Raw genomic sequence first — 14,814 nt, 5'->3', positions numbered from 1 at the left:
TTCATCATTGAAAAAAAAATGACTTTCAATGTAGTTTCTACTTTCCCAAAACTCTTACCTGAGCTTTAATAAGTGACATAAAATCCTGACTTGACCCACCTGTTAATGAACTGTGAGATGGCCTAAAGATGCCATCTCTAGATGGCCTAAAATAAATCAAATCCTTATGGTATTAATTTTAGAAGAAAGCAAAAATATTTCAGACAAATGAATTCAGCAAAATGAATATCCAAGCGAAATTAACTCTGCTTGTTGTGGAAACACAGCAGTAGGAATAGTAATAAACAACCAAATAGTAGGAACAGCATAAACAAATACCAGGAAAGTTATTTTCAGAATTTGCTTACCTAATAATATTTAACACTGAAATCAAACATAAGAGGGTCATTAGAGAGACATTCTGCCTTACTCCACATAAGCAAGTAAGTAGTATAAAATCACTGATTTGGTCATCCCACACAAGAGCTCATATAGTAAATATGAAAACACAGCATTACATTACAAGTTGTTTCATATGGGTCTGTCTAGAGTGTGGAGGACTGGAGGGCAAGGACAATTGGAAAGGGCCTTACTAAAATCTGTTACAGCAGGACCCTGAGGGGCCTTCCTGAGTACAGAATCTCCTCTCTGCCCCCCATTTCTTGATTGTAGAAAAAAAAGGCATTAGTCTTCAAGGTCTTCACTGAGTTCCAAAGAGAAGGCTCAAGCAGTTAATGATTAGGACAATAGAGTCACAGGACTGCTAGTTCCTCCTGAAGATAGATATACAATCTGATGTGTATCTTTGAGTTATTCTGTAGAAACTAAGATGCCCCCACCCAGGTGGAGGATGGTGACTACATGCTGACCACAAGCATGTAGGCCCCAGACTGGTTGGAACCAGAAGGTTGAGATTTCCAAAACATCAGCCTATTACCTCACCGCCAACCAATCAGAAGAATGTCCACAAGCTGATCACACAACCTATGACCTTCTTTCCTAACACTGTCTTTAAAAACCCTTGCCTGAAAGCCATTTGAGCATAAGCTGCCTGTTCTTCTTGCTTGGTGCCCTGCAAATAAATCCTTACTTTGCTGCAAACACCCTCTGTTAGAGTTTGGCTTTCTGTAACATGGGCACAGGAGCCCTTGTTCAGTAACACTTATCTTTAAACATAGCGGATATTCAAGATTTTTTTAAATGACAGTGAAATTATTTCTTTAGTCAATCTGATCTAAAAAAAAAAAAACCCAAATCGATGTGCATAAAAAAAAAAAAAGCAAATGAAGCCTGCAGATTTTACTTTCTCTTAATTCATGATAAAAATAGCCCTAGTGATACCAATTGTCCTATGAATCAGGTCAAAATGATTCAACTAATAAATGCTCCCTACTGGAATGTTATGCTGAATATTTATAGTAAACTTTACCAGTGTTCTTACAGAGGAAATAACTTATCACAAACTGTCAAACAGGTTTAAAATAAAACAATCTACTCTACGGCAGCAAAACCTGCTGCCCCAAAATGTCTCTGGCATGTGGATTATTTTGAGCTGAAAACAACAGTACCAAAAAGACTCAGGAAGAAACTTCAACCTTCCTCCTAGCTGCCTAAAACAATGTAGATAGAGCTGTCCAGGAAGGGAGCTATCATCATAGGTAACTATTGTATGAACTAGATGTGTAGACTGGGAGGAACCTAGCAAGGTCTGTTTGTTAAAATTTTTCTTGTCTCCATATGGCCGAGAACACATTTGTTTACCAAGCATTTGCTTTCCCATCTCCATGTAAATTGCCTTCCTCCCCTTTGAGGTACCAAACCACTACCCCCAACACCCTTTTTTGCCTTTAGCTGAAGAGGGCTTTTAAGGTGAGGGCTGCAGCCATTTTGGTGAGTTACTCATTTTTTCCTGAGTCTCTCCCACTGTATACATGTTATATATATATATTTTTCTCCTGTTGATTTGCTTCAAATCAATTTAATTCTTAGACCAGCCTGAAGAATCAAGATGGGTAGGGGGAAATTTCTTCCTCCTCAACAAGAACAAATTCAGGATATTCTACTTCTAAAGTAAAGAATCCTTACCTAACAAAGGTTAAATCAATCTTCAGCTTATACTATGGGGTCAAACTCTGCCTGAAAACAATTTAAAAGCAATGTAAATGTATTTCCTGTAAACTTGTGGCGCATGTTTATTAACATGATTTTGTAGCTTTAGCTCCATTAGTGATTATCACTCATTTGCATTAGAGAATTATAAGTCCAAGCCCCTCAGTCATCTCCTCGACTGAGATAAACACCTGAAAACAATTTCCTCAGGTTAAGCAGTGGTGTGTGTGAGAGATTTGAAATTAATCCTTCTCCCCTTTAACAACTGTGGCTTGTCTTTTTCAGTATTTAAGTCACTTGAAAGGGTGATAAACGGGTTCAGGTTATGCAGTCTCAATTTCCAATTCCAGATTAGTGGACAGAATCCTAACTGAATGTTAATACAAATAACATATTTTGCTTTGGGATCTTCTAAGTTTAATAAAGAAAAAAATCAAAAAGGCAATAAATTAAAATTTGACTATTCAGTTTGTTTATGCATAAAGAAAAACTGAACTGGGTAATCAGTAAATACACCTCATGGTGAATTTCACTGCTAGTAATAAAAAGACCTCTTGGGTTGAATATTCTGTCTCTAAACAATCATAGTTAGAAATCATTTTTAAAATGCTTTCCTGGGATATCTTCTTTCTATAGACATCTAGTTTTATTACTCATCTACTCGTTTTTTCAATTTCACTTTTTCAGTTTGTTTTCAGTTGGAATGACTTTTCAGAAAAGTAGAACCGGATAGAACACATCCGTAGTCACATTGGAGGGAAGAGGGGATTGGGGTACGGAGGCTGAAAAAGGTACAGAGAAAACCAAGATTTCTTGCCCTCCTATGCCCCCAGAAGAGCATCCCCAGCCTCAGCAGGACGACCCAGCAGGGGAGCCGGGCCGCCCCTCCTCCATGGTCTCCCCCTTCCCCCGGGGACTAAAGAAGGCGCGTTCTGTTGGGGGTCACCGGGCCGGCGCCAGGCTGCGATTGGACGCGCCCCCGTCAGGCACCTGCCAGAAACACAAGCGCTGCAGCAGTCGAGGGCTTTAGTTTTTTTACGTCCCCCGCCCCCTCCCCTCCGCACTCCATGCCGGGTCTCTCTCCAGCTCGCTTGGGCTCGTTCGCGCCGCGTGAGAGTTGGCAAAAACCTCGCAGCCGCCGCTGCCGCCTCCGCCTCGCCCCGGTTACCGCCCCAGCCTCTCCCCCTTCTCCCGAGCCCTCCGCTCCCGCCATGGGGCCAACTTGGGGCTCCTAAATTGCCGCCTTTTAGCTGCGCGCTCTCCGGCCAAAGTCCTCGAGGGCTGGTTATGGTTTACGGCGCTAGAGGGGCCAGCACAGAGGTAACGGGAAGGGGAAAGGACAGCTAACTGGGGGAAGCAAGGCCAAACGATGAGTTTCCAAAAGGAGGACGGAGTGAGCAGCCTGTGCCAGAAGGCGCTGCATATCGTCACCGAGCTGTGCTTCGCGGGCCAGGTGGAGTGGGAGAAGTGCTCGAGCATCTTCCCCCCGGACAGGGGCAGCCAGGGCGGAAGTAGCACAGGTAATTGGGGGAGGGCTCCGCTCGCGACCTCCCAGTCGTCTGGGACCCGCGTCCTCTCGGCTCTAAGGTCCCGGGTCCTGAGCCTTCAGAGCGGCGCCGGCGCATCTTTGGGACGCCGCGCTTTCCTATCCTACCTCGCTCCTTCCTTCTGGTCAGCTCCTGGCGGCTTCCAGCGTAGACTGTTCGGGTTTTGTCTCCTCGCCTCCATCTGCCCGGCTTCTTCCACTTCTCTGGTCCACTCCGTACCCGCCGGCGCCTTCTCTCGCTCCCAGGCGCCTGCACCCCCTCTCCCTGAGCTCTCCCACGCCTCCGATCTCCCTCCCGGAGTGGAGGGGCGAGCGCGAGCGGCGGCGTCCGATCATTAGCCGAGCGCTGCCCTCGGGGGCCATTCGCCACCCGGACTCTGGCTGCCCTAGCTTGTCCCGCGGGTGGTGGGTCGCGGCTTGGGGAAGGGGCCGGGCGGAAGAATCCGGGCGTGGACGCAAAGAACCGCGTTGGAAATGGGGCTGCCTTGGCCCCCGAGAGCAGAAAGGATCCCTGTAGGGATAACCCGCGGCCGCAAGCTGTCTAGCATTTGATAGTGTGCAAAGCCCTTTAATACATATGACTTTATAGGGCTTCATGACAACGTTGGCCCAACAGCAGGGATTATGGATCCCATTTTTTGACGCGACAGGTAAGGCTCAGCGCACATACAGATTTACGTGGAACAGAGGAAAAGGGTTATAAATCCTTTCTACACACGTGCTCATACACCCCCCAACACAGGCACCCTCTCTGCCCCTTCAAGAAACTTGGGGGGAAAAACGGGGTGGGGTGGAGGAAACATATCGACCTTCAGAAATCTGGAGGTGGAAAGAAGTCTCAGGTGACAGATTTTTCTCAAAGGGGTGTGGGGAACGTATCAGAGCCACTGTTTTTGTCATGCTTGGGGGAAAGTGTTTTTTACCACCTGCGCTATGTGCAGCCTGTTGTGCTGTTGACGCGGGCGAGATGGATTCCGGGAGTTGCTGGCCGCGTGGTTTTAAGAGTCCCTTGTGAGAGGGTCACTTGTTGCTTTGGGAGACGAACACTGGTTGGGGATTTTTGTCATCAGGCTGGAAGGTTATCATTCCTTCTGTAGGGTCTTGTTTCTTTCCCCTTACTTTCCCGTCATTTTAGTCACCTGGCAGGGATTCGTGGGTTGAGGGTAGCCAAGGCAACAGGTAAGAGCTGGACCGTAGCTCAGTGTGGAACGTGACAGTGGAGAACTCTGTGCTGGGGAGGAGGCGAAGTGGGCACAGTTAGTGATCCCCTCATCCACTACTACCAAAGACAGAGGGAGAGGGGATGGAGGTGGAGGAGAGATGTGGTTTAGTCTTTGCATACCATTATTTAAGTGGAATATTTGCACTCTTAAAATTCTCTGATCTTGGCAATAGGAACCACGAGAGGCTTCTGTATGCACTTGGCAGAACCTGAGGAGATGTTGCTGTTTGGGCCCTGGAGCGGAATGATGCATAATTGCTTCTGTACATATTCTGGAAACGTAGACATTTTGTGAATTTTTATAATCACAACAGAGACTTCCATTTGTTCATGAGGTGTTAAATTGCTAGGAATGTATGAAAGTCAACTACTAGTGGAAGGCACTGGGTGAACATTGTGTATATGCTTGTCTTGTGTATGGTAGCTAAACATGACATAAACACTCAAAATAGAGTGAACTTAAAATCCTGTGTGGTGATTGGATAAGTTGCTCTGAAATGTCTTTGATGATACACTTGCTAAAGATAAGACTAAGAGAAGGAGGTGAAGTGAAAGAAATGAGAGTGTTTAAGTTTAAAGATCTGTACTTTGGTCATTTAACAGTTGATACTGTGGATAAAACTACTGATTTCCACCATCACCCCACCACCCCACCTTGTGATCATACACCAAATAGTGGTTTCCTGGGTCTCAAATTGATTGATAATGAGGAAAATTTGAAGGTTGGAAAACAAACACTAGCTCTTAAATCTTTATAAATACACAATTATCAGCTTAAGGTAAAGCATAGTATATGAATTGTAGAAAGGGTTCTGAACTTGTCCTAAGCACTACAAGTAGTTGTAATCCTAATTCCTTTTGGACTTTCCCTTGGGAACAAAAAGTGGACAAAACATAGTCTAAAACAATTACATGGATATTCTTCTGCCCTTAGGGGAAAATATATACTATTCAAATGGGGTATTCAATTTAATATATGAATATTTATTCAATGGCTGTCACTAGAAAAGACATCCTACTAGGTTTTGTATGAGATATAAAGATGCACAAGATTGCTTTACATTTTCCATTTGTAAATCTATGCAACAATTAGAAGTACAATACTTTAATCTGCAAATATACTCCCAATACCAATATATATCTATGAAATGGATCAAAGATTATTTACCAAATCTTTAATTATATTAATTAGCCACTCAGCTTCACTTTGTTCTTTAAAGTAAATTTTCTTATAACTTATGTACTTGTGTCCTTTATTAAAGATCCCTACGTAAACACACTTCCAGTAGGCGATCCTTCTACTCACTGTTTGTTTAATGAGAAACACATTATTGGTAGGAGGACATGGACATTGAATGGTACAGTGGTTTTTTACTTTCAGCACTGCCCAGATGGTGTCAGTTATTCTAAGGTTGCAGTGACAATTGCAAGCTTCCAGATTGTGTATATTTTTAGATTCCTTCATATAAGTGTAGAGGCAGAGAAGTTCAGGTATAGTCCTCCTTTGGTCTCCATGGGGGATTTGCTCTAGGAGCCCCCACAGATAACAAAATTTGTGATGCTCAAGTTCCTTATATAAAATGATGTAGTATTTGCATGTAACCTACAGCACTTCCTCCCATATACTTTACATCATCTCTAGATTACTTTTAATACCTAAATCAATGTAAATGATTATGTAAATAGTTGTAAATACAATGTAAATGTAATGTAAATGGTAGCCTGTGTAACAAATTCAAGTTTTGGTTTTTTGAACTTCCTGGAAATTTTTTTTTTTTTTTAATATTTTCAGCCTGTGGTTGCTTGATCCCATGGATATGGAACATGGATACAGAGGGTTGACTGTAATCCTAAAGTTATTCTAACTTAAAGAAGGCATGAACCATATATATAAATAAGATATTCTCCTACTGTTTTTTTTTAATGCCAGTAAGGAGCAGCTTCACCATTCTCTTTACCATTTACTACTACAGAAGTAGCAGAAGCAGCAGCAGCGTTATTGACTTGAGGATCAAGCAATTAAGTCGACAGATCCCATATTTTATTAAACTTTACAAAAACTTAACTGCAGATGGCAACACTGGTTAATTTACTCTTTTGGAATAGTTTTTTTAGAGACATTATTGATGCCAACATTACTGGAAAGTTCATCATATGCTATTTTTTTAGAAAATCAGACTTTTGCAGTCTTTTTGCCACTGATTCTCCCTGTCCCCCTAAATAGATAGATCACCCACTAAACTCATTAATTTATTGATATAATAGGACTTAATGCTATAATGTTTAGGGAAAATACAAAACAATATATTGGCCTTAAATGTGATTTTTCATACGTACTGTGATTGAATATACATAAGAATTTTTGAACTGCATTTGAGTTCATTTCTGGTCAGTCTTTAATTGCTTCTCCATATCCAAATCCCTATGAAGTTTTAGGAAACTTTGTTGCTTGAAAAGCAGACCTCATAAATGCAGCTAATCAAACCCACTTAAGCTCATAGTCACATCACAACTGTATAGACCTAACCATAATTTAAATATTTAAAATAAACATTTAATTCATTAATGTTATAAATTTTCATTTTTACACTTTTAATTTAGTACTAAAATTTCTAAAATAAACATTTAAACAAATTATTCTAAATTCATATGTGTGTTCTTCAATTTCTTATATGTGGGAGCAAGTAGGTATTTATATGGCAAACACTTTCACTGAAGTTACTTGACTAATAAGAATGGTACCAGTACCATTAATTAAATGTTGTGCATAGTTGTTCAAGTTAATGTAAATGTAGAATTAATATACAATCACAGATTATAAATCATTTATAAATCATTTACTCAATTATGAGTATATGTAAAGTCTTAAAAAATAAATTTGGCTAATTTAATATGATATTTGGTACTATACTTGATACCATATTTTATTGAATCTAAGATGCTATTGATTACAATACACAACATTATTTTATATGATACCAAAAAAGGAAAAAGAAAGATGCAAATTAAATTATGCTTTCTTATCACATAGAATTTTTATTTTATACTTATGGAAAAACTTCTAAAAGTTAGAAATAAATTTTTAATCTCATATATCACTTGTACAAATATAAAAAGGAAAGCATAAAAGACAAATAGGTTAAAATAATTTAAAAATTAAAGTTTTGAGTCTGATTCTTCTGAATGGCTTTTTGAATGAGAATTGGTGATACCTTTGTTTATCCACTCATCATTGGACTCTTTGCCATCAAGAATGCTGTTAAGACTAGTAATGATGCCTTTTATTCCTTGCAGGAATTCATAAGAGATATAAGATCTAGTGTTGCTGTGCTCTAAAGCTAGCTGTACAGTTATGTCGAATGTTGGCAATGTTGCCAAACTCATCTGACCCAACAAAAGTTTGGCTTATGAGGGTTATGGGTCTGCTTCGCTATTTTCTCCAGTATTTTCTTCCAAGCCAATTTAGACTCATTCTGCGACTTCTGATGCTGATGTATTTGCTTTAGCACATACACAGATAAAACTATGACACACATACTTAATGGCAATTAGCAGTTGTAACAAGCTTGTTATTCTTCATCCAGCTGCCTGGAATGTAGACATTAAGCTTGCCATCTTGGACTTTAAGGAGAAAGCAAAAACCTTTGAATAGAAAAGCAAAAATATGGAAGAAACCAGGATTCCAAACACCTGAAGCTGATGTATTTGCCCTACTTTCTTATGCTGAGCCAATTAATTAAATGAGAGAGAAATAAACTTCTATCTTGTTTAAGTCAGTATTTATTTGGTCCCTTATTATAGAAATCAGAATTATGCCCCATTATAATAATAACACCATATGAAGAGTATAAATAAGTTAACTTCAAAGATAATTCCAAATCTTCGTTTTAGAGGCAGGTTTCCTCAGCTTTCTCTGAATAAGAGTTGCTGGTTTGAGTTTTATTACCTCTTGTTCTCTGCAGAATGTTGCCATAAACATGGTCTGTCATCAGGCAACAATGAGGACAACCAAAGAAATAAAAGACTTGGAATATACAAGAAATTATAATTTCTGATTAATTGAGAAATTACTTCTTTGTACATTTTGAGAAATTAAAAAACTATAATTTTAAAATTTAAAAAAATGATGCAGAAAGACACAGATAAGATTATCAACTAAGGCAGTAGTAATTGGAATTGAGAGCATACAAATTGGCCTATACTTTTCTGCATCGTAGCCATCTGCATGGTTAATAGGTAATTAGACCTAACAGTACTTACAATCCATAGTAATTAAGACCATGCAAATATTAGACTTTAGCAAAGTTCTGTTTTACTAAACGATTTTGAGGAATTAGCATTTTTTGCCTTATTCTGTTTTCTGATGAGAATGGTCTTTCCTGTTTCTTTCAGAACAATGCCACTTTATTTTGAGATATTAAGACATGATAAAAGAGTAAGATCTTTATAGCTACAAATCATTCAAGAGATATAGAGTCAGCCAACCAGACAGACAGATAGATAAGTAGATACATACCGGTGGAAGCAATAGTTATGCATATGTATGTAGTCAAATCAGAGTTCGAGCAAATTTAAACCTGATTTTCTTTGACTCTAATCTAATTTTTGAAATTTCATTTACTCTAATTCTTACCAAGATATAATTGGATGAATGGCATATAATGGATTCTTTTTAATGCAAATGTCTTTAGTGTCTTTAATGTCTCTGCAAAGAGACATTAAAATTTTGAGCTAGAGAGATCCTACTCATCAAGCTTGCTCATTAAAATAGGCAATTTCAAAGTCTGGAGAAGGCAAACCATTCATATTCATCACCCTGACCTCAGAATGGTTGGCCCCTTTGCTCCAGTGATCTTCTCCTCCTCTCCACCTTACCTCATTTCTTTTATGATCATGGTCAAACACTAGTCATTATGTTAAACAGTACTATTTTAGAATTATAAATTCAAATATTCTGAGCCCCAACGAAGAGCTCCTATGCTTTTATCTTTCTCATTTGGAAACTGCATTCAGTTTTCTACCTCTGTGTTAATTCCCTGTCAACAAATATTGCATCATACTTACGATACATCATTTCATCATTGCAATCATTTTCTCCTTTGAGGTTTATCACATTCTCCTGGGACGGTAGGGAGTGCTCATTCATGGATAAATTCATCTGCTTCTCTATTCCTACACCAAAGAAACTGAATATTTAGGAGGTTTTAAAACCAGGGAGATGAGTATCACTCTTAGTCTCTAATTTCAAAAGAACCCTCAATTCTGACCAGACATCCTTTGTTTTCCTATTCAATTTTCTCCTGTTCTCTAAAGTTCATATATCAGATTTTCCGCACTCTGTTTAAATATTCCAAATTATTCCCCAATATCCCTAAATAACTGGCAGTTGACCCTAACTCCTATTTTGCAGAGAAAATTGTACTTACAAACAAGAATTCCCTTGTCTTCCTGCCTATACCTATAAACTTACCTGATTCCAGAACCATCCTCCTTTTCTTTTCTTTTTTTTAACATCTCTATTGGAGTATAATCGCTTTACAATGATGTGTTAACTTCTGCTTTATAACAAAGTGAATCAGCTATACATATACATATATCCCCATATCTCCTCCCTCTTGCCTCTCCCTCCCACATTTCTTATCGCACCCATCTAGGTGGTCACAAAGCACCGATCTGATCTCCCTGTGCTATAGGGCTGCTTCCCACTAGCTATCTATTTTAGATTTGTTACTTTATATAAGTCCATGCCACTCTCTCACTTCATCACAGCTTACCCTTCCCCATCCCCGTACCCTCAAGTCCATTCTCTACGTCTGCATCTTTATTTCTGCCCTGCCCCTAGGTTCTTCAGAACCTTTTTTTTTTTTTTAGATTCCATATATATGTGTTAGCATACAGTATTTATTTTTCTCTTTCTGACTTACTTCATTCTGTATGACAGTCTCTAGGTTAATCCACCTCACTACAAATATGATGTTGAGCATCCTTTCATGTGTTTGTTGGAAATCTGTATATCTTCTTTGGAGAAATGTCTGTTTAGGTCTTCTGCCCATTTTTGGGTTCGGTTGTTTGTGTTTTTGATATTGAGCTGCATGAGCTGCTTGTAAATTTTGGAGATTAATCCTTTGTCAGTTGCTTCATTTGCAAATATTTTCTCCCATTCTGAGGGTTGTCTTTTCATCTTCTTTATGGTTTTCTTTGCTGTGCAGGAGCTTTTAAATTTCATTAGGTCCCATTTGTTTATTTTTGTTTTTATTTCCATTTCTCTAGAATGTGGGTCAAAAATGATCTCCCTGTGATTTATGTCATAGAGTGTTCTGCCTATGTTTTCTGCTAAGACTGTCTGGCCTTACATTTAGGGTTTTAATACACTTGGAGTTTATTTTTGTGTATGGTGTTAAGGAGTGTTCTAATTTTATTCTTTTATATGTAGCTGCCCAGTTTTCCCAGCACCATTTATTGAAGAGGCTGGCTTTTCTCCATTGTATATTCTTGCCTCCTTTATCAAAGATAAGGTGACCATATGTGCGTGGGTTTATCTCTGAGCTTTCTGTCCTGTTCCATTGATCTATATTTCTGTTTTTGTGCCAGTACCATACTGTCTTGATTACTGTAGCTTTGTAGTCTATTCCAAAGTCTGAGAGCCTGATTGCTCCAGCTCCATTCTTCTTTCTCAAGATTGCTTTGGCTATTTGGAGTCTTTTGTGTTTCTATACAAATTGTGAAATTTTTTGTTCTACTTCTGTGAAAAATACCATTGGTAGTTTGATAGGGGTTGCATTGAATCTGTAGATTGCTTTGGGTAGTATAGTCATTTTCACAATGTTGATTCTTCCAAGAACATGGTATATCTCTCCATCTGTTTGTATCATCTTTAATTTCTTTCATCAGTGTCTTATAGTTTTCTGCATACAGGTCTTTTGTCTCCTTCGGTAGGTTTATTCCTAGGTATTTTGTTCTTTTTGTTGCAATGATAAATGGGAGTGTTTCCTTAATTTCTCTTTCAGATTTTTCATTATTAGTGTATAGGAATGCAGGAGATTTCTGTGCATTAATTTTGTATCCTACTACTTTACCAAATTCATTGATTAGCTCTAGTAGTTTTCTGGTGACATCTTTCAAATTCTCTATGTATAGTATCATGTCATCTGCAAACAGTGACAGATTTACTACTTCTTTTCCAATTTGTATTCCTTTCCTTTCTTTTTCTTCTCTGATTGCTATAGCTAAAACTTCCAAAACTATGTTGAATAATAGTGGTGACAGTGGACAAACTTGTCTTGTTCCTGATCTTAGAGGAAATGGTTTCAGTTTTTCACCATTGAGAACTATGTTGGCTGTGGGTTTGTCATATATGGCCTTTATTATGTTGAGGTAAGTTCCCTCTATGCCTACTTTCTGGAGGGTTTTTATCATAAATGGGGGTTAAATTTTCTCTAAACCTTTTTATGCATATATTGTAATGATCATATGGTTTTTCTCCTTCAGCTTGTTAATATGGTTTATCCATTGATTGATTTGCACATATTAAAGAATCCCTGCATTCCTGGGATAAACCCCAATTGATCATGGTGTATGATCCTTTTAATGTGCTGTTGGATTCTGTTTGCTAGTATTTTGTTGAGGATTTTTGCATCTGTGTTCATCAGTGATATTGTTGTGTAGTTTTCTTTTTTTGTGACATCTTTGTCTGGTTTTGGTATCAGTGCGATGGTGGCCTTGTAGAATGAGGTTGGGAGGGTTCCTCCCTCTGTTATATTTTGGAAGAGTTTGAGAAGGACAGGTGTTAGCTCTTCTCTAAATGTTTGATAGAATTCACCTGTGAAGCCATCTGGTCTTTGGCTTTGGTTTGTTGGAAAATTTTTAATCACAGTTTCAACTTCAGTGCTTCTGATTGGTCTGTTTATATTTTCTATTTCTTCCTGGTTCAGTCTCAGAAGGTTGTGCTTTTTGAAGAATTTGTCCATTTCTTCCAGGTTGTCCATTTCATTAGCATATAGTTGCTTGTAGTAATCTCTCATGATTCTTTGTATTTCTGTAGTGTCAGTTGTTACTTCTCCTTTTTCATTCCTAATTCTATTGCTTTGAGTCTTCTCTCTTTTTTTCTTGATAAGTCTGGCTAATGGTTTGTCAGTTTTGTTTATCTTGTCACAGAATCAGCTTTTAGTTTTATTGATCTTTGCTCTGTTTTCCTTCATTTCTTTTTTATTTATTTCTGATCTGATCTTTATGATTTCTTTCCTTCTGCTAACTTTGGGTGTTTTTTGTTCTTCTTTCTCTAATTGCTTTAGGTGTAAGGTTAGATTGTTTATTTGAGATGTTTCTTGTTTCTTGAGGTAGGATTGTATTGCTATAAACTTCCCTCTTAGAACTGCTTTTACTGAATTCCATAGGTTTTGTGTCATTTTGTTTTCATAGTCATTTGTTTCTAAGTTTTTTGATTTCCTCTTTGATTTCTTCAGTGATCACTTCGTTATTAAGTAGTGTATTGTTTAGCCTCCATGTGTTTGTATTTTTTACAGATATTTTCCTGTAATTGATATCTAGTCTCATAGCATTGTGGTCGGAAAAGATACTTGATACAATTTCAATTTTCTTAAATCTACAAAGACTTGATTTGTGACCCAAGATATGATCTATCCTGGAGAATGTTCCATGAGCACTTGAAAAGAAATTATTCTGTTGTTTTTGGATGGAATATCCTATAAATATCAATTAGATCTGTCTTGTTTAATGTATCCTTTAAAGTTTGTGTTTCGTTATTTATTTTCATTTTAGTTGATCTTTCCATTGGTGAAAGTGGGGTGATAAAGTCCCCTACTATGATTGTGTTACTGTCGATTTCCCCTTTTATGCCTCTTAGCATTTGTCTTATGTATTGAAATGCTCCTATGTTGGGTGCATAAATATTTACCATTGTTATATCATCTTCTTGGATTGATCCCTTGATCATTATGTAGTGTCCTTCTTTGTCTCTTGTAGTAGTCTTTATTTTAGAGTCTATTTTTTTCTGATATGACAATTGCTACTCCAGCTTTCTTTTGATTTTGATTTGCATGGAATATCTTTTAACATCCCCTCACTTTCAGTCTGTATGTATCCCTAGGTCTGAAGTGGGTCTCCTGCAGACAGCATATATATGGGTCTTATTTTTGTATCCATTCAGCCAGACTGTGTCTATTGGTAGGAACATTTAATCCATTTACATTTAATGTAGTTACCAATATGTATGTTCCTATTACTGTTTTCATAATTGTTTTGGGTTTGTTAATGTAGATCTTTTCCTTCTCTTGTGTTTCCTGCCCAAAGAAGTTCCTTTAGCATTTGTTGTAAAGCTGGTATGGTGGTGCAGAATTCTATTAGCTCTTGCTTGCCTGTAAGTTCTTTAATTTGTCTGTAGAATCTGAATGAGATCCTTGCTGAGTAGAGTAATCTTGGTTGTAAGTTATTCCCTTTCATCACTTTAATTATGTCTTGCCATTCCCTTCTGGCTTGCAGAGTTTCTGCTGAAAATTCAGCCATTAACCTTATGGGGATACCCTTGTATGTTATTTGTTGTATTTCTCTTGCAGCTTTTAATATTTTTTCTTGTATTTAATTTTTGATAGTTTGATTAATATGTGTCTTGACATGTTTCTCCTTGCATTTATCATGTATGGGACTCTCTGTGCTTCCTGCACTTGATTGTCTATTTCCTTTCCCATATTAGGGAAGCTTTCAGCTATAATCTCTTTAAATATTTTCTCAGCCCCTTTCTTTTTCTCTTCTTCTTCTGGGACCCCTATAATTGGAATGTTGGTGCATTTAATGTTGTCCCAGAGGTCTCTGAGGCTGTCTTCAATTCTTCTCATTCTGTTTATCTTTATTCTGCTCTGCAGTAATCATTTCCATTATTTTATCTTCCAGGTCATTTATCCGTTCTTCTGCCTCAGTTATTCTGCTATTGTTTCCTTCTAGA

At 38.0% G+C, this 14,814-nt stretch overlaps 1 protein-coding gene across 1 annotated transcript in view; it reads left to right on the top strand.

The window, feature by feature from the left end:
* Positions 1-3,457: 3,457 nt before the first annotated feature.
* Positions 3,458-14,814, top strand: part of SYT10 (synaptotagmin 10) — a gene marked incomplete at both ends in the record, with an annotated part of 75,459 nt that continues 64,102 nt past the window's right edge. Inside the window, one exon of the mRNA XM_081249123.1 lies at positions 3,458-3,608. Within this exon, the coding sequence (XP_081105249.1) occupies positions 3,458-3,608 (151 nt within the window). The remainder of the gene's footprint in view (positions 3,609-14,814) is intronic.

This window comes from Mesoplodon bidens (genome assembly GCF_964165515.1).
Source record: "Mesoplodon bidens genome assembly, chromosome: 11".
Lineage (NCBI taxonomy): Eukaryota > Metazoa > Chordata > Mammalia > Artiodactyla > Ziphiidae > Mesoplodon > Mesoplodon bidens.
This window is presented reverse-complemented; position numbering and strand designations above follow the sequence as displayed.